Below are 27,183 nucleotides of genomic sequence, written 5' to 3' on the forward strand. Positions count from 1 at the left end.
CCTTGCCTCTAACACCATGGGCTCTTATCTTACTGAGCAGCCTCCTGTGTGGCACCTTGTCAAAGGCCGTCTGGAAGTCCAAGTAGATAACGTCCATTGGCTCTCCTTTATCTAACCTACTTGATACCTCCTCAAAGAATTCTAACAGATTTGTCAGGCATGACCTCCCCTTGATGAAACCACGCTGACTTTGCCCTATTTTGCCAAACACTTCCAAGTATTCCGAGATCTCATCCTTAATAATGGATTCTAAAATCTTACCAACGACCGAGGTCAGGCTAATCGGCCTGTAATTTCCCATCTTTTGCCTCACTCCCTTCTTAAACAGAGGGGTTACATTAGCGATTTTCTAGTCCTCTGGAACCGTCCCTGACTCGAGTGATTCCTGAAAGATCAACACTAACGCCCCCACTATCTCTTCAGCTATCTCCTTCAGAACTCTGTGGTGTAATCCATCTGGTCCAGGTGATTTATCCACCTTCAGACCTTTCAGTTTTCCTAGCACCTTCTCCTTGGTAATGGCCACCATACTCACCTCTGCCCCCCCCGACTCTCTTGAACTTTGGGGATGTTACTCATGTCTTCCACCATGAAGACTGATGCAAAGTACCTATTCAGTTCCTCTGGCATTTCTTTCCCCACTTCTATTTCTCCAGTGTCATTTTCCAGCGGCCCAATGTCCACTTTTGCCTCTCTCTTACCCTTTATATATCTAAAAAAAACTCTTGCAATCTTCTTTTATATTACTGGTTAGTTTACCCTCATATTTAATCTTCTCCCTCCTTATTTCTTTTTTAGTTGTCCTCTGTTGGTCTTTGTAGGCTTCCCAATCCCCTGGTTTCTCACTGCTCTTCACCACATTGTATGCTTTCTCTTTAGCTTTTGTGCTGTCCCTGACTTTCCTTGTCAGCCATGGTTGCCTCGTCCTCCCTCTAGTATGCTTCTTCTTCCTAGGGATGAATTTTTGCTGTGTCTCCCAAATTATTCCCAGAAACTCCTGCCATTGCTGTTCCACTGTCTTTCCTGCTAGGCTCATCTCCCAGTCAATTCTGGCCAGCTCCTCCCTCATGCCTCTGTAGTTGCCTTTATTCAACTGCAATACCGTTAGATCTGATTCCAGCTTTTTCCTCTCAAATTGCAGGGTAAATTCTATCATATTATGGTCACTTCCTCCTAAGGGTTCCTTCACCTTAAGCTCCCTTATCAAATCTGCCTCATTACACATCACTAAATCTAGAATTGCCTGTTCCCTAGTGGGCTCCACCACAAGCTACTCCAAAAAGCCATCTCGTAGATATTCCACAAATTCCTTTTCTTGGGATCCACTACCAACTTGATTTTCCCAGTCTGCCTGCATATTGAAATCCCCTGTGATCACTGTAACCTTGCCTTTATTACACGCCTTTTCTATCTCCTGGTGTATCTTGTGCCCCACAACCTGACTACTGTTCGGAGGCCTGTACATAACTCCCATTATGGTTTTTTACTTTTGTGGTTCCTCAACTCTACCCACACAGATTCAACATCATCTGACCCTACGTCATTTCTTGCTATCGATTTAATTTAATTTCTTACTAACAAAGCAATCCCACCCCCTCTGCCAACCTGCCTATCTTTTCGACAGGATGTATATCCTTGGATATTTAGTTCCCAGTCTTGATCCCTTTGCAGCCATGTCTCCGTGATGCCCACCACATTATACCTGCCAATTTCAATCTGTGCCACAAGCTCATTTACCTTATTTCGTATACTGCGTGCATTCAGATACAACACCTTCAGTCCTGTATTTCCAGTCCCCTTTCTCATTATCGTCCCTTTATCTGATGTGCTTGAAGTTAGGTTTCTAGCCCTTTCCAAACACTCTGTCCTATTTTGTGTTCTGGAGACTTTAATAGCCTCTCCTGGGCTCTCCTTTCTTTTCAGTTTTTTCATAATTTTCCATGAAGTTAAATCCACCCCCACCCCCCCACACGCTAACCTGCTGCTTTGTTTCCCATTAGTCATACTTGTTGGAGTTTTACCCTTCCCTTCCCCCCCACTTTCTAGTTTAAAGTCCTGTTGACCACCCTATTTACCCTTTTCACTAGAACATTCGTCCCAGATTGTTTCAGGTGGAGACCATCCCAACGGTACAGATCCCTCCTGTTCCAATACTGATGCCAGTGCCCCACGAAATGGAACTCCTCTTTCCCGCACCACTCCTTTAGCCACGTGTTTACTTCCCTTATTCTCGCGTCCCTATGCCAACTTGCACGTGGCTCGGGTAGTAATCCGGAGATTATAACCCTTGAGGACCTGTTCTTTAATTTAGTTCCTAGTTCCTGATAATCCCCAAACAGGTCTTCTTTCCTAGTCTTATCATAGGATTTACCCTAGAATTACCATAGGAATCTTAATCAGACAGTGAAACACTTGGAAGTAGAAAGTCATACTTTCAGGTGACGTACAGGGACCTGCATATTGCTTGTATTATGAAGTTTCTTTCGTATTTACAGAATGTCAATGTTTTTGTAAGCATCCTTTGGTAGTTAAATTTAAAAAATAAATGAACTCAAACTTAAATAACATTTTTTCAATGTTCTCATTTCAGGGCAATCCCTACATGTGCTTTAATGAATGTGATGCTTCAAACCCAGACCTGGCTCATCCCCCCAAATTCATGTTTGATCAGGAGGGTAATGGACCTGTGACTTACTGGCAAAGTGTCACCTGGAGCAAATACCCTGAACCTCTCCTAGCCAACATCACCCTCTCCTGGAACAAGAGCATACAACTCACTGAGAATATCGTCATTACTTTTGAGGCAGGCCGACCCACCACCATGATACTGGAGAAGTCCCTAAACTATGGAAGGACATGGCAGCCTTATCAGTACTATGCAGAGGATTGCATGGAGACTTTCAGAATGGAGGCCAAAAATGTCCGAGATCTCTCACCTGTGACTGCCCTCCAGATAATCTGCACAGAAGACTACTCCAAGTGGGTGGGCTTTGAAAATGAGAAGAACTTGCACTTTGAGGTCAAGGAACGCTTTGCCATTTTTGCAGGCTCACTCCTCCAGAACATGGAGGCTCTGTACAAGAGGATGGACATAAACAAGGGGTTGAGAGAGTTTTTCACATTAACAGACCTTCGAATTAGGCTGATGAAACCTGCAACTGGAGGGACCTTTGTGCAGAGGAAATACCTAAATAAATACTTCTACTCCATTTCTAATGTAGAAATTATGGGCAGGTAAGGGATCAGATTATTGTTGGAATAGAGTTATTTTCAATATTTAATTTGCATCTTATCAAAATGGTTTGGGACAAAACATTATTGAAAATCATGTTACTAATTCTTGAATGTTGCGGTTGTCCAGTTCTGAAGTAAAAGGAAAATAGCGAAAACTTTTGGATCTAAACCATTTGCATAAAGCTCATGAATCCACTGATTTATGTAAAGATTAGAACTGGTCTGTCTTAATACAGCTTAATACAAAAGTTAGCAAAAAAGAATCAATCAACTCCTAGGTTCTAAGATTAATTTTCCTTCTTATCCACATGAGCCATGAGGAGGGGAGAGCATCAATGGATCAAATTCAGATACATTGATTGAAACAAAACATTTGAAATAAATATATCAATTTCTTAAGGGTAATAAATCCACAATGGGTGGAGAGGTGAGCAACTGAACATAATCTACTTCAAAGATTATTTCTGGTCTGCAACCATTATTTTTAAAAAGAATCCTCTATCACTTTTCCCTTCTGCTCATTCTGATCTTTTTATGTGTCTTTTGTTTCCATTCAAGAGCTAGGCCATCTTGGCCACAGTAGTTACCAGAAATAATCTTTGAAGTAGATTATGTTCAGTTGCTCACCTCTCCACCCATTGTGGATTTATTACCCTTGAGAAATTTATATATTTATTTCAATGTAGTTATCATTGGAGTGTAAGAACGTAGGAGCAGAAGTCGGCCATTCAGCCCATTGAGCCTGCTCTGCCATTGAATACGGTCATGGCTGATCGTATTATCAGCTGACAGGAAGCTCTTTTTAAAGAGCTACTGTCTTTATGAAAAGAAGCTGGGGGCAGGAGTAGTGGGTTAAAATTAGTCTTTCACCAACTGGGCATTGGTTAAAATCCAGCCTAGACACTAAGGTTAGTCTGAGTGGGTGTTACAGTTTGGGCTTTCTCCAACACAGTTTCCCTTGTACAAATCAGCTTACACTCTGCCTAATGAATTAATTGTAGTACAGGCCTAACACCACCGGGATCCTTCCATCTATAAAAAAAGATGGACATGCAGTAAGCAAATCCATTTCAGAGGGGGTGTCTTCACATGGCCAACTTTTCTGAAGGCTGAAGAGGACAATTCGCCTCTAGAGGCAGATTTTGCTAAAAGTTCTGCACATGAAGCTACCACGTATCGCCGAGGTTCATTGTTTCCAGTGTTGGCAACTGTTGCCAATCTGCTGTAGCCACTGGTCATCATGGTAGTGCATGCCAGCACACAGGAGGTGTTGCCATTTTCCTCTGTCTCCTGCTAATGACTCCCAAGTGTAATAATCCATGTCTAGGGCCTTCATGTCATGCTTGCAAGCATCCTTGAAATGGAGCTTTGGGCTTCCTAATGGTCACCTGGCTCCAGCTACCTCATTAAACAGAAAGTACTTGGGGATGTGACTGTCTTCCTCTGTTGGCCTCTTAAAGCCTCCTCTGTTTGGTGACTGCTAACAAACATGGAAGCTCTGCCTTTGAGAGGTTGGCCGCATTCCTGATTTTGCCCTGCCAGGATATACCCATAATGTACTGCAGGCAGCGAAGATGGAAATCGTTAAGCTTCTTTTGTTGTTAGCAGTAAGCTGTCCATGTTTCAGTCAATAAGCAAGGTGCTGAGAACACAGGCCTTGGAAACCATCAGCTTGGTCCTAAGGGTCAGTTTGATGCATTTCCATGCATGTTTTGTGAGTTGGCCAAAGGTGGTATCTACATGTGTATTAAATTCTGCATCAAGGGACAGATTTGTCTGTCACTGTGGACCCAAGATAGTAGAACTTGCTAACCACTTTCAGTGGGGTGTTATTTAGTGTGATCAGGAAGAGAGATATAGCCCCTTACCCCATGACCACAATTTTCTTATAATCAGAGAGAACAAGTTAAAGGCATGGCAGAGACAGTCCCTAAGTCTTTGTAGCTGAGTTCATGAGAAGATCATGTCCACAATAGATCTGCTGGCTTGGAAACTGCACTATGCTTCCAGGTACACTTGGTCTGCAAGTAGAAGGGGTATTTTAAGTATGACCCTAGCAAAGGCCTTCCCAGTGATGCTAAGGAGTGAGTTAACATTCGTCAATGGGGAAATGTTGGAGTCTATTATAAAGGATGTAATAGCAGGGCATTTAGAAATGCATAATCTAATCAAGCAGAGTCAGCATGGCTTCATGAAGGGGAAATCATTCCTGACAAATTTATTAGAATTCTTTGAGGAGATAACAAGCAGGATAGATAAAGGGGAACCAGTAGATATAATATATTTGGATTTCTAAAAGGCATTTGATAAGGTACTGCACATAAGGCTACTTAATAAGATAAGAGCCCATGGTGTTGTGGGTAGTATATTAGCATGGATAGAGGATTTGTTAACTAATAGAAGACAGAGAGTTGGGGTATGGGGAGCATTTTTGGGCTGGCAACCTGTAACTAGTAGAGTGCCACAGGGATCAGTGCTGGGTCCACAATTATTTACAATATATCTTAATGACTTGGATGAGGGAAATGAATGTACTATTGCCAAGTATGCGGATGACACAAAAATTGGTGGGGAGGCAAGTGGTAAAGATGACACAAAGAGTTGACAGAGGGATATAGACTGGTTAAGTGAGTGGGCAAAATCTTGCAGATGGAATATAATGTGGGGAGATGTGAGGTTATGCACTTTGGCAGGAAGAATAGAGGAGCTGAATATTATTTAAATGGAGAAAGACTGAAGAAAGCTGTAGCACAGAGGGATTTGCAGGTCCTCATGCATGAATCCCAAAAAGCTAACATACAAGTTCAACAGGTAATAGGAAAGGCAAATGGAAGGTTGGCCTTTATTTCAAAGGGAATGCAGTATGAGGATAGGGAAGTCTTGCTAAAACTATACAAGGCACTAGTTAGACCACACCTACAATACTGTGAACAGTTTTGGTCCCTTTATCGTATGAAAGATCTGCAGGCAGCCCAGAAAAAGTTCACTAGGTTGATCCCGGGTATGGAGGGATTTTCTTATGAGGAGAGGTTGAGTAGGTTGGGCCTGTACTCATTGGAGTTTAGAAGAATGAGATGCGACCTTGTTGAAACAGTGTAGAAGGTGCTTGACAGGGTAGATGCTGAGAGGTTGTTTCCCCTTGTGGGAGAGTCTAGAACTAGAGGGCATAATCTCATAGTGAGGGGTCACCCATTTAGGACAGAGATGAGGAGGAATTTCTTCTCTCAGAGGGTTGTTAATCTGTGGAATTCTTTACCACAGAGGCTGGGTCATTGCATATATTCAAGGCTGAGATAGACAGATTTTTAATCAGTAAGGGAACCAAAGGTTAAGGGGAAAAGGCAGGAAAGTGGAGTTGAGGATTAGCAGATCAGCCATGGCAGAGCAGACTTGATGGGCCAATTGCCCTAGTTCTGCACCTACATCTTATGGCTCCTGTAGTTGTTGTGGTCTCCTCTGTCACTTTTGTTTTTGTATGGTGTGATGACTTTTGCATCACACATCTCCTGTGGAACAGAGCCTACTTTCAAATAAAGAAGAAGAAGGTCATAAAGGTGTGGCAATGGATGGCACTTTCCATGTTCAAGCACTTTGGCTGGGATTCCACCTTTCTGTTTGCTAAGCAGTCTATGGCCTTCTCGAGCTCAAGTAATGAGTGTGGATAGCTAGTGCAGCATCATCAGTGTACAGGAGTTCACTGATCAGGATGCAATGTGGTTTTGTCATCACTTTCAGTCTTGCTAGATTGTAGAGCTTGCTGCCTGACCTAGTATGCAAGTAAACTCCTTCCATATCTGTAGGGAAGGTAAAGGTCAGGGGCATGGAGAAGATGCCAAATAGTGAATGAGAGCTAGGACACAGCCCTCTTTCATTCCATTCTTCACTCTGAAACTATCTGAAGTGGAGCTATCAAATTGTACAGTGCAGTGCATGTTGTCATTGAAGGAGCAGATAAGACTGTGGAGCTTTGGTGGGCAGCCAATTTTCCCCCAAACTCTTGCAGTGTCTTGCTCTGCTGATGATGTTGAATGCCTTAGTGAGATTTATGAAAGGGTGGTAAAGAGGTATACCCTGTTCCCTTGTCGCTGATGTATGGAGAAGATCATGTCCACGGTAGCTCTGAAGAAGAGTCATACGGACTCGAAACGTTAACTTTGTTTCTCTCTTCACGGATGCTGTCAGACCTGCTGAGTTTTTCCAGCATTTTCTGTTTTTGCCACAGTAGATCTGCTGTCTTGGAAACTGCACTGTGCTTCCAGGTGAACTCAGTCTGCAAGTAGATGAGGTGTTTTAAGTATGACCGGAACAAAGGCCTTCCCAGTGATGCTATGGAGTGAGGTGCCCCTATAGTTGTTGCAGTCTCCTTTGTTGCCTTTGTTTTTGTATAGTGTGATGACTTTTGCATCGCGCATCTCCTGTGGAACAGAGCCTACTTTCAAGCAGAGAAGGAGAAAGTCATAAAGGTTTGGTAATAGATGGAGCTTTCCATGCTTGAGCAGTTTGGCTGGGATTCCATCTTTCTGTTTGCTAAGCACTCCATGGCCTTCTCAAGCTCAAGTAATGAGTGTTCTTCATCTTACTCATCCATGACAGGGAGCTGTGGAAAACCAAAAAGCTTAGGCTGGGAGATGTCCATTTCACATGAGTAAGATCACAGTGGTGTTCAGCCCAGCAGGATATCTGTTTACTTCTGTCGGGTGCGTACTTCACCATCTGATGACCTTGGGGGGAAGGTTTGCTGATGGTAGGAACAAGCACCATATTGATCCCTTCAGGCATAACTTGTTGCTTTTCATTGTCAAAGGCAGTTTGGATTTGTAGACAAAAGTTGATTCAGTGTTTGTTTATGCAGTATCTCCCTAACTTTTGCACAGCTGCCTTGGCTACTTCCAAACTATGCAGTGTTTTAGTTGTTGGAGTTAAGTTGTGCATCATGTAGGCTTTGTTTTTGCTTCAATGACAGGTATCATCTCAGCTGAGTAGGTCTCAAACCAGTCTTTGTTGTGGGTTCTGCCTTTACCAGATGAAGCTTCTGTTGCTTGAATCGGTGATTGAGCTCAGTAACTTCCAAGCTTCATCAATACCAGCATTGGTGCTTTTTGGTGGGTAGCAATCATTCTAGCAACAGTGCTGGTATTTGGCATCATTAATTGTGCAAGGGAAATTGATGCATGGTGGGCCATCATGTTTGGAACAGTGAAACTTTCTAAGGTCCACCTTCACTCAGCTGCTGACAAGAGAGTGGTCGGTGTCACAATCTGCACTGTGGTAGGTGCAGATGTGGAGAACACTGGGCAGATGGTGCCTTCACTGTGGGTGATGCCATGATACCTTGTGGCAATGTCTGCCCTGAGAGATGGTGTTGGTGATGCAGAGTTCAATCAGGGCACATAGCTCAAGAAGGCATTGTCCTTTATCAGAGATCTTGCCTACCCCATGATGACTAAAGCACATCAGCCATGAATCACTGTCTGCCCTGGTACATGCATTGAAGTAATCCGGGATAAATAGCCTCTTGTCATTTGGAAAGTTCTTCGAACATCACGTAAAGAGCTGCAAAAATGGTCTTTGTCTGAGATGCTTGCTTACAAAGTTGGTGTATAGATACATATAATGTTGACTTTGTCGCCATCAGATGACAGCTGCAAGGGAATGAGGCACTCCGAGGTTGTTACTGGCGACTCATTTGACTGTGTCAGCTTGTTGCTCACTGTGAAACTACACCATGTTTACAGTGGTCTTCAGCACTTTTTCCACACCAGTAGAAGGTGTCATTAGCCTCATGAGTACAGCCTCTGTTGGCTAATCTGCTTTCTTGTAGAGCAGCAACCTCGACACCAGCTTGTGTAGCTCACGGTCAATCAAGGTCATCTTGCAAACACTTACCTTGGAATGTGGGTTGTTGTTCATGCCAGGACACACAGTCCTCACATTCCAGGCTGAAAGGGTACCTTTGTTTGCTGGTTTAACAATTAATAGCAATCATGCTTACCATTGGATGGCCACTCCCACTGTCAATTTGGAAGATGGAAAATATCACAAAACTAAAACTCTGTCCAGGTTTATTTACATGAGATTTACAGAATCAGAGACCCAGGCATGATACTACAATCAGTAACATACCCTACCTACAATTGTGGTCACTGTTTAAATATGCTTGTTATCCACCCAGTCCCTCTGGTGAGCTCTTAGAAAGATACAGACCTGAATTTTTCCCAGGTCGGGCAGGCTCGGCAGGAGCAGGCGGGGATGGTTGTGGAGGTGACCACCACCTGCCATCGGTTCTGGCTTGCTGTTTTACGTGGACGGGCCAATTAAGGCATGCGCGCAAAAGAGCGCCTCAATCTCCCTGAGGCACGGAGCTGCCCCAGGGAGATTGGAAGCAGTTTGTAAAAACATTTTTACAGAAAATTAAAATTTAATGAGACGTCCCCTCATGGGACACGTTTTTATTTTTCATACAAAATTTTTATTTAAGTAGTAAAAGCTTTAGGAAACCTCACCCTGCTCATGGCGTTAAAAAACGTGAAGACCACTTGGCCTTTTCACCTGCCCACCAAACCCTAAGGTTGGACGGGCAGCGTAAACAATGACATTAATTAATTCGTTAATGGCCTTAATAGGCCTACCAGTTATCGGCGGGCACCCAGCCGACTTCGGCGCATACCCGCTGAATGAAACATCGCGAGACAGCACAATGACATCGGGACGCACGCCTGACATCATCGCGCGTCATTTTATGTCAGGCCCACCCCCGCACGCCGACTGAAAAGCCCTGGCCACAGTCGCAGGTTATGTATACGTTACATATATGCTCACAACACTCTACCTTCTGTACATACAGCAACTTCAGTACAATCAACAGAAACTAATGGGAAACAAAACAGAAAACGCTGCTAAGACTCAGCAGGTCTGGCAGCATCTGTGGAAAGAGAAACAGAGTTAACAGGAATTTCACACCGGCGGGATTCGAAGTCAATGGAGTTTGAATAGCTCGCTGCATTTTATGGCCAGGGCTCCGCTGCAGCCATAAAATTCCCACCCAACGTTTTGAGTCCAAATGGTTCCTCTTTGGGGATTAATTAGCGTTGAAATATTTTTGTTTACAGAGATATTTTCCCCTTTCAAATTCAAATGTTTTTTTTGAAGATGGATCAGTTCATCAGGTTTGATTAGACTGAAGAGAGAAACGATGGCATTCCAGCCGATGGCAAAAACCTGTCTTAAATCACAATTTATAAGACCTACACAAACACAATTGACATCAAATTCAAAGCACATACATTCACAGATTAATATGACATGATTACAGTTAGAGGAATTCAGCTGCCAGAGGGCTAAGATGAATATTCACCACAAAATGTTCTTAATCAATCCAACAGCAATGAGGTCTATCTGCATTGCAAGCAGGATTCACCTTCCACAGAACAAAGGAGATTTCATAAAGAATTGCAATGGACACAGCAGCCTGCTGCCATTTTAAATAGTGAGCTATCCTAACTATTTAAAACCAAAACACACACTTTTGTTACAATAAGAATCGTATGCAAATAGGATCTTGTTAGTTAATCCAGTTTCTAGTTCATACAGGCCCACAGGACAAGACTGACACTAATTAACACTAAATAGATAATCTTACTTACAGCAGCGACCTAATGACTAAGTTGGGATGTGGAAAAGTGACACGGTGAGGGGGTGGGGTGGTTCTATTTTGGGATTGTTTAAACACCATGGCTTAAGCACCTTGTATTTATTTATAGGATAAATACAAGTTGTGATTGCAACTGTGTTTGTTGCTGGGGAAGAGTAACAGGTATTTCCCTGTGCTAAATCTGAGCTACGCCTGCTTGATGTTGACACTGATGGCCCAAAATGGACCATTTGTTCCCAGTACCAACGTTGCACACCTTGATAAGCACATACATTGCAAAAAAAGGTGTTTTTTTATTTTATTTACAAGCCATTGTAATGGATAATGGAATTTGTATCAAAATGCATCACATCACTTACACTTGGTATTACCATGATGAAGAAGACATGCTCCATTCCTGTGATAAAGTCTATGCTTCTTTTAAAATCTGTATCAAAAGGCTGCAGTGACTTTGCAATGGACCTCTACCACTGACCCTTATGTTAATACAAGTCTGGATCTAGTAGGTGTCACATTTATAAAACATTGATCTGATATCTGCAATAATTACACTCGTCATCTTGTCATTGCCTCTGTCCTTGGGTAAAATTTGTACCTCCAGTATTTGCTGTAAGCGCTGTGTGTGCCAGCAAATAGAATATTTCAGACGTGAAACTGGTGCAGATGGAGAGATTATGTAGACTGTGATTGGAATTGCCATCTGTACTTGCTTTGGGGAAAGAGAAGGCCGATTAAGGGAAGGGAGTCTGTCCCTTTTTTGTACTCAGTGCCTTTTATGCATGCAGGGACCACATGATTAATATGCAAGAGGGAGTCTGTGGTGGAGCTGGGAGGAGTGTCTGCCATCAGGAAAGGAAAGAATGAAAATTGAAGGGCAGAGTGGTGGAGGGAAATGATTTTGAAAAAAAGCTGGCACAGAAACTTGGAGCAGAGTCAAGTGAGGAGGGATGAAATTTCAGTAGCTCAAATTTTAAAGAGCTACTCACTTATCACAAGTCAAATCAGCAAAATGTGACCATTAGAAAGACAGAAATAAAAAGCAAAAAAGACAGAATCCATCTAATTCATTATGTTCTGACAGACTCAGCATTGTATAGTATCTTCTCCTATTTACTAAAGTAATATTTCTATAATCCTGATATAGGTGGGCATATAGGTTAGCCATACTCCACAAGGGACTGTAGGCAACTCTCTCTATTCGTTATATAGTTTGAGGGGTAGCAGTCCACATTAAGCATGAGGCAGATCCCAAGTCCACTTCAGCGACAGAACAGGAATTGAACCCATGCTGTTGGCGCTAATCTGAATCACACTTGAGCCAACTGAGCTAACCAGCCCCTTATCCTGCTGTAACTTGCAAAAAAATGTCAACCTTAAAAGATTTTTTTTTGTCCATTTGCCAACTTAAGGAGATCAGCTGAAAGCTATCAACAGGTTAGGCACAGTTGGTGATCTGGGTACAAACTGTGCTAAGCAAAATACTGCAGATGTTGGAAATCTGAAATAAAAACAAAATATGCGGGGAAAACCCAGCAGCTCTGGCAGCAGCCATGGAAAGAGAAACAGAGTTAAGTATCCAATCCATATGACTCTTCTTTAGAGCAACTTCAGTAACTTAGGTAGTTTTGAGAAGTTATTTTTTGTTCTCCTGAGTTTCCGTTCAAACTTATATTCATTTCACTGACACAAAGCCTGACATGAAATAACAAGGCTGGGCAACGTTTTGGAAAGTAACTTAAATTTTGGTTTGAAAGATATTTGATGAAAGCATCTGAAAATGAGCTCATTACAAAAAATAAACATTTTTAATCTGAATTCACCACCCTATGACCTGATTTTGAAATACTGAAGACTTTTAAAATACACACAGAACCAGTTGCTAGGTATATTGGGGTACAGTAGTTAGCTTCTTAGTAAATTTTTAAAAAACTCAGAAGCCTTTAAAATGATTGGAGCTCTTGAGCACCAACCCCCACCACCCAAAAAAGAACTTCAAGGCTTGAAAATGAGCACAGTTGGCAGGAACTTGTCTTGATTAATTCATCCTGGGGATGTGGGCAGTTTGTGGGCTGGGCCTCCTTCTAACGTGATGGTTTCTAAACTAACGCAAAACATTCAAGTTGCACTGGGCGGTTTAAACACGACCTATTGATTTAGTGGATTTCAGGAGTATTGCGTCAGAAAGCCTGCACAACCTAGTGAAAACTCCCTGTCAGAGTTAAATAAATATATTTAAGGTGCGTCAGTAGATTAAGAACATATCTGATGTGTGTGCAGTTAAGACATCCTACACACTATTTGTGTAAGCGGTGCAGGAGTGTCCAGAGTGAGAGTCCTTTCATATCTGACTTCTTTGCTCACCATCTTGTTACTTATTCCTTGGTAAGGTTTCACTCCATAGTCTTCCACCAGGGAATTTTCACAGCAGATGCACAATGAGTGCAGTCAATAGTCACATTAACTAAAAAAGGTTCGACCAATTTTCCTTAATTGAATCCTTAGAGGGCATGGAGATTAAAGCTTGTGGAAGATTGCTCCAGTCCTTAATTGTTCTTGTGAAAAAGGAATTAGCAAAGGAAGCACATTGGCATACATAATTTGGAGCTGTTGGTTCTGAATTCTTCGAGCTTTTGGGCATGATGTACTCCTTAGAAATATTTAATTGCTCATTTAAAATGTTATAGAGGCATGTCAACCTATGGGCTTTCCTTCAGTTCTGGAGACTGGGCTGGCCGAGCAATGATGACCAACTGGGAGACGCTAGAACCTAATGAGTAATTGTTTATAATAAAATGAGCTGCCCGTTGTTGAACTTTCTCGAGGAGGGTAATGGTTTTAGCAGTCTGTGGGTCCCAACTGGCTATGCCATTCCCTATGTGTGATCTAACCAATGCCTGGTGCAGCATTTCCTTCATTGTAATTAAAGAGTGATGGAAGTTCTGTTTCATGGACCCAAGCATTTTGGATGCCATGGAGGCTGCATTCTGACTTTGTACATCCCATTATTTTGGTTGTGGATCTCTAATTTATGGCATTCTTCAGTAACTTCAAGTGAGGTGGAATCATTCATTGTGTAGTTGTCTTGTGTAAATGCTGTATCCCTACTGGGAACTTGCTTAGGATGGCTGAGGTTGTAATATAATTTTCATGTCTTTTTGTTGGCCTGTTTTCCTCTCCAGTAACAGCTCTAGATTTGCTACCTGTAAACTCAATCAGGTGGAAGGTTCCTGACCCACCCCCACTTCAGATTCTTTATTGGCTGGGATTTCCTTTTATTTAAGTTACTAACATTAGGAGTTTTGAATAATTTCTTTCTCATACCTCTTCACCTTTTTTTATCCTGAATATTATGGTATTTGTAACCTTCTGTTCTGACAGGTGTGTGGATTTCAGTGCCATTCCCTAAACTAGCCTTGCAAAGGTATTCGATTTAATCTTGCCAAGGTCTATTGTCTGCTGCAGCCCAACAGAAGTAAGCCGTGTCCATATACAACAAGACCTGGACAATATTCAGGCTTGGGCTGATAAGTGGCAAGTGGCAAGCTCCCTTGAACCACTGCTGTACATGTGGATAAATGTGAGGTTATCCTCTTTGGTGGCAAAAACAGGAAGGCGGATTATTATCTGAATGGCTATAAATTGAGGGAGGGGAATGTGCAATGAGACCTGGGTGTCCTTGTACACCAATTGGTGAAGGTAAGCATGCAGGTGCAGCAGTCTGTAAAGAAGGCACATGGTATGTTGGCCTTCATTGTGAGAGGATTCGAGTACAGGAGCAGGGATGTCTTGCTGCAATTATAGAGGGCCTTGGTGAGACCACACCTGGAATATTGTGTGCAGTTTTGGTCTCCTTATCTGAGGAAGGATGTTCTTGCTATAGCGGGAGTGCAGCGAAGGATTACCAGACCGATTACTGGGATGGCGGGACTGACCTATGAGGAGAGATTGAGTCAGTTAGGATTATATTCGCTGGAGTTGACAAAAATGAGGGGGGATCTCATAGAAACCTATAAAATTCTAACAGGACTAGACAGGGTGTAGGAAGGGTGTTCCCAATGGTGGGGGAGTCCAGAAGCAGGGGTCACAGTCTGAGGATATGGGGTAGACCATTTAGGACTGAGATGAGGAGAAACTTCTTCACCCAGAGTGGTGAGCCTGTGGAATTTGCTACCACAGAAAGTAGTTGAGGCCAAAACATTGTATGTTTCCAAGAGGAGTTAGATATAGCTCTTGGGGTGAAAGGGATCAAAGGATATGGGGAGAAAGTGGGAGCAGGCTATTGAGTTGGATGATCAGCCATGATCATGATGAATGGCGGAGCAGGCTCGAAGGGCCGAATGGCCTACTTCTGCTCCTATTTTCTATGTTTCTAAGTAACATTTGCTCCACACAATTGCCAGGCAATGACCATCTCCCCATGACATTCAATGGCATTAACATTGCTGAATCTCCCACTAATGACATCTTGGGGGTTACCACTGACCAGAAACTGAACTGGACCAGCCATATAAATAATGTGGCTACAAGTGCAGGTCAGAGGCTAGGAATCCTGCAGTAAGTAACTCACCTCCTGGCTCTCTAAAGCCTGCTCACCATCTACAAGGCACAAGTCAGGAGTATGATAGAATACTCTCCACTTGCCTGGATGAGTGCAGCTTCAACAACACTCAAGAAGCTCAACACCATCCAGGACAAAGCAGCCTGCTTGATTGGCACCCCATCCACCATCTTAATCATTCACACCCTCCAGCACGAATGCACAGTGGCAGCAGTGTGTGCACCATCTACAACTCACCAACCTACCTTCCAAACTCTCAACCTCTATCACCTCGAAGGATAAGGGCAGCAGATTCATGGGAAAATGCCACCTGCAAGTTCCCTCCCAAGTCACACACCATCCTGACTTGGAACTTCAAGAAGGCAGCTCACCACCACTTTCTCAAGGGCAATTAGGAATGGGCAATAAATGTTGGCCTAGCCAGTGATACTCACATCCCATGAAAGAATTAAAAAAAGACAGTGTTGTAAATATACTTGCTGTCTTTCTTGCAGAGAAATGCCATTCTGATTAGTGGAAAATGGTTTTGGAAGGATGGTCTTCTCATTGGTGGGGTTCCACCATTGGGAGAATAATCTTTCCTCTACTTTTTTCACCAACCAGAAAACAACATTTTCCAATATACCACCCATGTATTTAAAAACTCAAACTGTAGTGTTGGAAATATTCCCAATCCTGGAATATGGCTTGGCTCACTGGATCACAGTGAGTCAGACACAGTAATAAGGTCTGCAGATCACCTGCTACACTTTATCTGATCAACTCAACATAACACAATGGAAGAAAGATTTACTTACAAAAGGCATGGACTAATCCATCACCCATCATGGCATGTTTGTAACATTGCCTTGTTTGTCAACCTGCACTAGATGCCAGACATTTGATATTTAGAATTCTTCAAGATGTGGGTGCCACAGTAAAGCTGCGATATATTGCCTATACCTAGCTGCCCTTGAGAAGGTGATGCTGGGCACCCTTTAGCCACTGCTGTACATGTGATGAAAGTACCCCCAGAATGCTGTTAGGTAGTGAGTTCCACCATTTTGATTCCAGCCACAAGGGACCTTAGCAACATTCATTAAGAGGCAACATTATGGTGCAGGGGTTATTTGAACCAATGGCACCAAAATCCACACACACAACAAACTCCAGAATATCTGTTAGAAACAGGATGTGAAATAGGGTAGCAAACCTTGGGCCATCCTTAGCAAGCTCACACTATTATTTTTAAGTAACAGAGTTATGGAACAGAGGAATCAGGTGTCACAGTGTAAGTGCAATTCAAGAGTAATTCATTGGTTATGGGGTATTTTGGGACATGCAAAGGTCCTATATAAATGCAAAATCTTCCTATAAATATATACTCCCAGTATTATCAAGTTAATTTTGTATGTTGATACAACACATTATAGAAACAATTGCTAATGCATTTTAATGGTTTGTAGTACTCAGTTCATCACCTCAAATTCATTATGACCTTTTGACCCATAACCATTTGTACATCACCCTGGTGATACTCAAATCACTTTAGAAACAATCCCAAGATTTGGAGGGCAGAATCTATAATTCTATTGCTGGGGATTTCCTCCCACTTCAAGCAAACACAGTACAAAAATTTCATACATCCAGTAATCCTTTGTGGGTCAGGGAGTATATGTGCAGAACCATCACTTGTGAGATGAATAGGAAGGTATATGCCACGATTCTACCAGTTTTTTTTCGGAAGCAACAGTGTTGACAGCCCAACTGGCCATTCCTCATTTCATAATTTGTTATTAGGAAGTGCCTAGCTTAAGACTGACAATGTAAAAAAAAAACTTACCAGAGAAAGAGAAAAGCAAAGGAGACTGGTAAACACCTTCCAGAGTTAATAATTTATATTATCACCATCGTATCACTACGTGGAAACCAAATGCTTTTAGCAAGGGAACAAACAATAGCTGAAAAACAATCTTGCCCCAGAAAGAACAGTGTCACATTGAGCTGTGGTGCCTTCTCATTCAAAAAGGCTCACCATCCAGGTTTGGGCACAAAGGTCACTTGGACAAGATAATGGAAAACTGCCAGCCATGAAACCAGCATGAATAACTCACTGCTTTCAGATGGGGAGGGGCAAAGGAAGAAAGTTGGTATTAAATAAGTAACTTTTTTCTAGCATATTATTTATTTGAATATTGCAGTTAAGCCTGGTCATCATTTTAAAAGTTTACAGAAAAGAAATACTAATTGAATCAAAGAAAGGGAACGTAATTAGCAAACCAGCTTGTTTTATCTGGCTGGAAATTACCAGCAGTGTGAATAGCGGACAAGTCTATGCCAAAGACCTGCATTCATGAGGAGCTCAATGGAGACCATTTAAAACCGAGGTGGGCAACAAACGTTGAAGGTGGCAGGATAGGTTAACAAAGTGATTAATAAAGCAATAAGTGCTGGAAAAACTCAGCAGGTCTAGCAGCATCTGAGGAGTGAGAAACAGTTAATGTTTCAAGTCTAATATGACTCTTCTTCGGAGTTATAATGCATAAGTGTTTCTTGACTTTATAAATACTGTAGACACTTAGGGTACAAAATACAGGATGTTATGCTGAACCGATATAACCATTAGTTCGGCCCAAGTTGGAATATTTTGTCCAATCTAGGCACTACACTTTAGGAAGCAAGTGAAGACTTTGAAGATAGTACTGAAGAGATTCATGAGAATGGTTTCAGAGAGTTACATGGATAGACTAGAAAAGTGGGTGTTGTTCTCCTTGGAACAGGGAAGGAAAAGCGGAGATGTGTTACAGGTGTTTAAAGAAGGTTTAGATAGAGTAAGGAAAGATAAACTATTTCCAATAGCTGAATGGTCAGTAGTAGCCAGAGGGCACAGATTTAAGATTATTGGCAAAAGAAGCAGAGGCAACATAAGGAATGGTTAGAATTTGGAATGTGGGTGGTGGAAGTAGATTCAATAGTAGTTTTCAAAGAAAAATTGGATAAATACTTGAAGGGAAAAAATTGCAGGAATATGGAGGAAAGAGTGGGGGAGTGGAATCAACTGGATTGCTCTTTGAAAGTGCCAGTACGGATTCAATGGGTCAAATGGCCTCCTTCCTGGCTCTACTATTCAATGAAAGGACATTATTCCATGAAAGGACAGTATTCTAACTTCCAGGCATTTGCTAGTCCTCCTGTTTGATACAGAGCTTCAAAACTTCAAATTATTTCTTCTTTTGTGTATAATTCAACTCAAGTTCATCGTAGATGGTTATTGTCCCAACTATAAACACATCAATACTTTTCATTTCATTTGAGTATCAAATAGACACAAGTTATATTATGTTAATCAAAATCAGCATATTTCTCCCATTCAGGGGTGGAGTCTAAGAACGATTGTCATTGGTATGTTAGTCCACTCAACTACTATCTTAGACTTTGACCTTTTTAAGAATCCTCTTCAACTTTTCTGTACTTCATGCATTTCAATTGATTTGAATTGCAGTTTATCTTCAGTTTATGTGGATTTTCTGAAGGCATCTGACAAGATTCCATAAAAGCTGACTTTTAAGAGATTCCGGGCGAGGTTTTAAGTCGGTCAAAGGGTCGGGAACAGAGAGAACATCATTAAGAAATGTAATGAAGAACTGGAGGGAGGAAGTGGAATCCCACCAGGGTTAATGCTTGGATACCTGTTGTTTCTCATATACTATATGACTGAATATAGTTCCAAGGTTGTGGAATTTGTAGGTGCCACTAGAATAGGTGGCACAATAGAAAATGAGGATACAGCTAAGGACTGGCAGAAGGGTTTGCATAATTTATTCAAGTAAGTAGACAGATAGAGAAAAAAAATTAATACTGGCGGATGTAAAGAAGTGAAAATTGGGCAGGATAATGTGTGATACATTGAATGGAATGGAATTAGCAAGGAATCCCAGAATAGGAGTATTAGTAGACTCTCTCCAGATAAATGTCTAGTTAATGTGGCAAAATAATTTAAATTGTTGATATATATATATATATATATACATGGCCAGTATAGTGAAATGAAGTCCATTGAGATTATGCTGATGCTATACAGCACACTGGCTTAGATCTCTTTTGGAGCAATAAGAATTATTTCAAATACAAGGGGGAATGGAACTATGACGATAAGTATATTTTTTAAAACCCCTCCGTCTCTATATATTAGAGAGAAAACAGTTAAGATGGAGCTTTGTAGAAGTGTATAAAATATTAAATGGCATTTAAATGAACCGGTGAAAATAAATGATCAAATATCAAGAACTTCAACACCTAAAGAGGAATAAAAGTTTTGAATTATCGACCACGTAGTGTAGTAAAATTTCCAATGCTCTTGGTGCTTAATATGTACAGAATAATCAGCTGGAAGAATTGGGGACTAGAAGAAGGATTCTTGTGGGCCAAATGCCTTTACACCTGTTTATTTAGGAATACTGGGCCACAAACTCCTTTGTTCTTTCTAGGCCTCATTATAATTAACATATTACACTTGTAATTCCAGATTTGATGCTGCAGCTTCATGTGTCAGAGCCAATTAAGATAATCATTTTTGCTGCCAATTTGTGTGGTAACAATAAGTTGTATTTATATAGGACCTTTAACATAGAAAAGCATCCCAAGGCACTTCACAGGAGTGTTAGCAAATAAAACATCTGGCCACATAAGGAGATATTATTTTAACAGGCAATAAAAACAGAAAATGCTGGGAAAACTCAGCAGGTCTAACAGCATCTGTGGAGAGGAAGACAGAGTTAATGTTTCGAGTCCGAATGACTCTTCTCAGAGCTTCTGTCTTTCTCTCCACAGATGCTATTAGACCTGCTGAGTTTTTCCAGCATTTTCTGTTTTTGTTTCAGATTTCCAGCACACACAGTATTTTGCTTTTAAGGAGATATTGGGGCAGGTAACCCAAAACTTGGTCAAAGAAGTAGGAAGAAATAGAGGGGGGCGGGGGAGTGAAATTCTGGAGTTTAGGGTCTTGGCAGCTGAGGGGAAGCAGGTATGGTTATGTAGCCATTGATTTGAAAGGATTAGTTATAATTTGTGGCCTGCATTGCTTAATGAAAGCTGTTGTTGTTCTTGGTGATGATATATGCAAGTAATAAATCCTGGTAAAAGATTATAGCCAATACTTTTGCCCTTCTCGTGTCACGTTTATACAAACTTCAAATTTCCTGATAGTTTCTATTCTTCAGCAGGGCTGTTTTCAGCCTGTAGTACACCATAAAAAACAAAACTCAAGATTAATGCTGCACCAATCACTGTGATCCAATCGTGGGATTCGCGTGCACGAGCTCACTGCCAGGGCACTTGGTGCTGGCCCTCTGAATACAACAAGGAGTGGCTCAGGTGGCCGCTGGCTGGACAGCTGCTGAGGTCAGACTTCGATGCCATGAACAAAATAGCCAGTGAGCATCCAATGTTCAGGCTCGTCAATGAGGATGATTGGGGGGGGGGGGAGGGGGATGGTCAGTCCACATGAGAACTGTGGGGAGGAAGTATTGCTTTTCGGGAAAGGAAGGTTTGAGAAAAATTGAGATGGGGAAGATTTTTAATTCCCTTAGGTTAATGGTAGATGTCTTGACATATCTTTGGACGTGAGCTTAAATCTTGAATCTTTTATAGACCGTATTATATATGCAGAACAAACTCTGCAAGAACGATTCTCTGGAGGGTTACGGCTGTGCTGAGGCCGCAGTTTCTGAGCAGGTTCAGCACCGCGGACAGCAGGTTTTTTTTCAATAAACGTCCTGTTACGTATTGATCGGGTTTGTAAGAGGAGACAGATGGAACTTATTAGAAGAGGTGCCCCAGCACGAAGATGAAAGAGAATGGCCTTTCGGCTGACTTCTAAATCCTGAGCTATATTTTGACCCGATTTTAGTAATGAGACAAATTTAAACGCTGATAAAGTGGACACAGTTGGTTTATCCTTGTCCTTTGTAATATGAGACCCGATCGATAGCTAGAGCAGGAGATAGCTGGACTCCCATCTATGATATAATACGCACTTTCTGCTCATAGATACAATATGCCTTCCCCCAGTCCCCTTTTGGGAGGAAGACAAGAGATAAGTTGAGCTCAGGATGCAGCTGCTATCTGGTGTCAGGAAGTTGATAATTGTGTGGAATCAATTTACAGACATAATGAGTGAATGAGCTGCAAATTCTAAAGTTGCAATGTGGTCAAGGCTAATTATGTTTTATGTGATGGAGAAAAAAACTTCCAAATGTATTCCCACCTTCCCCGCCGCCTCCCCTCCCCTAAATATTTTCCTCTCATTTGGCTGGTAACAGGGTCACGATCAATTCTGCTTTGAAACTAACGGATAGAAGGTGTTAGTGCGCATATAGCAGCGAGAACTAACCGAAAGTCGGAATTTTACGCACACGGGGTTGGTGGGAGCAGAGCAGTAAAACGCGGTCAATTGTTCTAAAGTCCATTGACTTCGGCGGGAGCCGCCGAAAATTCCGCCCTTTTTCTCTAAACTAGCGCACAAGTTTTGAAGCCTAGCTACAAGGGGATAATTGATCAGTCCATACACACTGAGATGGGATCCTTACTGACTGAAACTTGAGACGTTACACAGCCATGGAATTATCAGCTGCTGGCCATTTAACATGTAGTCCCTAGTCAAGGGCGGGACATTACTGAGCTCTCCTATCAGGGTACAGGAGCAATACTGATCTACTCGTGGATTTTAACCACAACCAGCTTTTTTTTAAAAAACAGTAGTAATAAAGGATAAGTCAGCCGTGTTATTGTTCAGTCCACACTTAAAATTTCAGGTGCCCTACTGAAAGTTTGTCTCTCCAATCTGAATGTCGCTCGGGTTGTAGTTTCGACAGTGCTGATTATAGAACCGATAATTGACCCATGAAGGAAACAAAACCAAAGAACATTTTCGCAAAAATGATTTTTTTTCTGCCCTCTTCTGAAAACACAGGCTCTTGCTAGGTACGGTTCCACAGATAGCTATCTGGCAGTCCTCTGGTACACACCCAATTGGCCACCTTTCATGCGGAAGCTGAGAGAGCTAAGGCAGTCAGATAACACAACCGTGGGGAGCATCACATCATGAGCATGTACAATGAGTTTCACAGGACAACGGTCAGAAAGAGAAACCAAGGCTGATTTCCCTCTCCCCACCCCAAACCCAAGAGTACCCTAACTACTGTCCCAGGGATTGAATGTGGCGCCTTCTATCCCTGCATGACTCAGTTTCACATATTCAATCCACTGAATCATTGTGAGAGCGAAAGCTTCTAATGCACGGCGAATGATTGTATCTTTTGTTTTATGAGTTCTTGGGATTTGAGAATCACTGGCAAGGTCAACATTTATTGCCCATCCTTAATTGTCCTTGAGAAGGTGAACCGCTGCAGTCCATGTGAGTTGGTACACCCAAAGTGCTGTTAGTAAGGGAGTTCCAGATTTTGACCCCCTGAAAGTGAAGGAACTGTGAAATTGTCCCAAGTCAGGATGGTATATGACTAAGGGAAACTTGCATGTGGTGGTGTTCCCATGTGTCTGCTGCTCTTTTCCTCCTGGATAGTAGAGATCACGGGTTTGGAAGGTGTCACTGAAGGAGACTTGGCAAGTTGCTACAGTGCATCTTGCAGATGGTATACACTGTTGTGCATCAGTGATGGAGGGAGTGAATGTTTAACGTGGTGGATGGTATGCCAATCAAGAGAGCTGCTTTGTCCTGGATAGTGTTGAGATTCTCGAGTGTTGGAGTGGAGTGGAGAGTGTTCTATCACACTCCTGACTTGTACATTGTAGATAGTGGACAGGCCTTGAGGAGTCAGGAGGTGAGTTAATCACTACAGAATTCCCAGCCTCTGACCTGATCTTGTAGCCACAGTATTTATATGGCTAGTCCAGTTGTTTCTGTTCAATTGGAACCCCCCAGGATATTTATGATGGTGTCATTGACGTCAAGGGCGATGGTTAGATTCTCTCTTGTTGGAGATGGTCATTGCCTGGAACTTGTGTGCCATTTCTCAGCCCAAGCTTGAATGTTGTCCACTTCTTGCTGCATGCAGACATAGATTGCTTCAATATCTGAGGAGCTGCAAATGGTACTCAACAATGTGCAATCATTGGTGAACATCCAACATTCTGACCTTATGTTGAAAAGAAGGTTACTGATGAAGCAGCTGAAGATGATTATGCCTAGGGCACTACCATGAGGGGCTCCTGGAAGTATGTCTTAGGCTGACATGATTGGCCTCCAAAACCACAACCACCTTCCTTTGCGCTAGGTATTACTCTAACCATTGGAGAGTTTTCCCCCGATTCCCAATGACTTAAATTTTGCTAGGGCTCCTTGATGCCACACTCAGTGAAATGCTGCCTTGATGTCTGTTTAAAACAAAGAAATAAAAATTCCTCTGAAAATGCCTGGCATTGAGTCCCGGACATTATCTGGGCATCTAACTGGAGCACCTGGTGTATCAGAATAAACAGTTTTACTAGTGATGATTGGCATCGGTTATCTGGCCAGAGCAGAATGTTCTCCACAATTAATTTTTGTTGAACTGTGGTGCTTAACATTAAAAAAAAAGTCTGGGAAAACACTGGATGTTTCTTTATTTCCATAATTCTCAAAAATATCTAAAAAGGCTAATTTTGTTCTGTATTTGAGAACTGCTTCCAGTACTCTTCTAAGGTGTCCCATTCACTTAAACTAATTTTGTCCCTCCTCTCAGTCCTAAGTGCTGTCTCCTTGGTATTTTTTCAGCTTTGTAACTGTGGCTTTTTTTGCACTTAGGGAAGACCTGAAGCAGGTGCAATAAATATTTTAACAAAACTATGAAAAATGTAACTGCCAAAGAGGCACAGTGAAATTTATAACTAGCAAGGATCCAAGCTGTTTTACATTGTGATGGATCAGGAGCTGCTGTAGGGTAAATATTGATTGTCTTGACCCTCTGTTAGTGGGGGGTCAATAAAATGGTATCTCAGTGCAAGCTGGCTTTGGATGCTTCACACTGAAAATCATGTGGTCTGATCCCACTCTCCTGCCAGTCATCGCACTCTTTGATATTCCTCTTATCAAGCAACTAGCAAATTCTTAAAATAATTTATGGATTCTGCTTCAACAATTGTTTGATACAGAATTCCAAATTCTGAACATGTACTGTGTAAAGAACTTTTCTGATCATTTTTAATCCTGTGTGTGTGTGTTCATGAGTGGGGCCAAAAGTGTTAAATTATGAGGACAGGCTGTGCAGACTAGATTTATATTCCCTTGAATATAGAGGATCAAGGATGATTTTTTTTTAAAAAAAATTCATGAATGTGGGCATCACTGGCAAGGCCAGCATTTGTTCTGCATTCCTAGTTGCCCTCGCTCAGCCATTTCAGAGAGCAATTAAGAGTCAACCACATTGCTGTAGGTCTGGAGTCACATGTAGGCCAGACCAGGTAAGGATGGCAGATTTCTTTCCCCAAAGGGCATTAGTGAACCAGATGGGTTTTTATGACAATCAAAGATAGTCTCATGGTCACAATTACTGAGTCTAACTTTCAAGTTCAGATTTTATTAATTGAATTTAATTCCACCAGATATTATGGTGGGATTTGAACACATGTCCCCAGACCATTAGGCTGGGCCCCTGGATTATTAGTCCAGTGTCATTATGACTACACCACCATCTCCCATTATGAGGTGTTTACAATGACCAAAGGAGCTAATAGGTACATAGAAACTATTTCCTCTGTGGGGCAGAATTTTACAACCCCCATGGGCAAGTATGCAGGGGGGAGGTCCAAAAAATTCTGTGGGTGACTTCCTGCCACCTACACACCTGACCTGACCTCAACATGATTTTACAGGCGATGGCCGAGGCCTAGGATGGCCTGTTTTCCTTCTGCTCATCCTCTCCCCAACTGTTGCCCTTAAGTGGCCCCCTTTTGCGATCAGAGATATCCCCCCCAAGGTCTGTTCCCCCCCCTCCCCACCGTGAAGTCCCCTCCAGCCTGCACATGTCTCCCACTTCCTCACCCCTCAACTCCACACAGGCTCTCCTGTTCTGGCACCGCTGAGAGCCCCTCCCTCAATACTCACCTAGCATATGGCTCCTGGCTCTTCGTCACTAGGGCTGGATGCAGTTCCAGCGGTGGCCACTGATCCTGGTGGTGCTGCTGGGACTGTAGAGCTTCCAGCCAATCAAAAGACTGGCAGCTTTCCGAGGTGGAGCTTTTTCTCAGATGGGGGTAGGGGGTGTGGAAGGCCTGCCTCCAGCCAATTGCAGGGCAGCCATCCGGAGTGGGGGTGAGTTCCTTGCTGACTTTTCTGGTGACAGCGTGGGAAGCCTGCCAATCATTAAATTCTACCCCCTACATTCTTTTAAAAGGGGTTCACTACATGCTTGATAAAAGGAATGTTAAAGAGCATGAGGACATTGCAGAAGAGCGGGATTAGACTGCACAATTTTCAATGTGAAGGGGACATAACGTTAACATTAGAGCCTGGCTGTTCAAGGGGGTGATATCAGGAAGCACAAGGTTAATCGAAATCTATAACTCTCTTCCCAAAAAGCTGTTGCGGCTGGAGGATCAATTGAAAATTTCAAAACTGTGATTGATAGATTTTGTTAGGCCAGGGTATTGAAGATTATGGAACCGAGGTAGGTAGATGGAGTTAGGAGACAGGTCAGTCAAGATTTAATTGAATGACAGTGCAGGTTCAAGGGGCTGAATGTCCTGCTCTTGTTCCTATGTTCCTTAAAGTTCAGCTCTCTCATTATCATTTCACTGACCACTGGAAACACTCTATCAGGTCACCATTTAACCTTCTCAGCTTTCGAGACAAAAAACATAACTTCTCAAATCTCATCACTGGTAACATCATACTGAAATTGTGCCTCATCTTTTCTACTTCCTTTTTTATCCTTCCTATCACAGGGAGCCAATACTGTACACAATACTCTAAATGCCATTGAACCATGGTCTTGTACAAGGTCAATGTTACCTGATTGCATTTTTTATGCCTCTGGATACAAAACCAAGATTCCAATTGCATTTTTAAGGCTTTATCTACTTGCATGTCACCTTTAATCAGCCATATATTTGCATACCAAAGTCACTCTGCTCTTCTGTTCTATTTAAAATCTTTCCATTCTTATTTCTAAAATGCATTCCTTTACAATCTGCTACATTGCAATGTGCCTTCGGCCCATTCTGCTGATATCTATGTCCTCCTGCAGTCTTTTACAATTCAACATACCCCCACTTTAGTCTCGTCGGCAAATTTTGATATTTTTCCCTCAATTTCTAAGTCCAGAGTGTTTATATCTTAAGTAAGTAACAGCAGCCCCAAAACAGATTCCTGTGGAACACCATCCACCATGTCTCTCCACTCTAAGGAATTTCCGTTTACCCCTAGACTTTGTGTTCTTGCCTTCCAACCATCTCTCTGTCCATTTTCTTTCTAATTCCACATGCCATTGTTTTTGCCATGCGGATCATTTTCGCTTTTCTGCTGTCACATTTTTCGATGCTAATGGGATGCTAGTGGGACAAAAAGATGAAAGGGATAAAGAAAATCACCGGCTTATTGTCCAAGGCCCGTCCACTGCAATTTTTGCCTCAGCTTTAAGTGAGTCAGCCACACTTTCACTGGAGGCAGCTGCCTAATATTTACACTTAAAAGAGGCCCTCATTTGGAACTCTAAGGTCATTTTTATGTATCAGCACTGCAAACATCTTAAAGCAGCTCACGGCCCTC

At 42.2% G+C, this 27,183-nt stretch overlaps 1 protein-coding gene across 1 annotated transcript in view; it reads left to right on the forward strand.

The window, feature by feature from the left end:
* The window catches only part of ntng2a (netrin g2a), a 112,023-nt gene that overhangs the window by 21,671 nt on the left and 63,169 nt on the right, over nucleotides 1–27,183 (forward strand). The window contains exon 3 of the mRNA XM_041193884.1: nucleotides 2,591–3,234. Within this exon, the coding sequence (XP_041049818.1) occupies nucleotides 2,591–3,234 (644 nt within the window). The remainder of the gene's footprint in view (nucleotides 1–2,590; nucleotides 3,235–27,183) is intronic.

Source organism: Carcharodon carcharias, chromosome 8, assembly GCF_017639515.1.
Source record: "Carcharodon carcharias isolate sCarCar2 chromosome 8, sCarCar2.pri, whole genome shotgun sequence".
NCBI lineage: Eukaryota > Metazoa > Chordata > Chondrichthyes > Lamniformes > Lamnidae > Carcharodon > Carcharodon carcharias.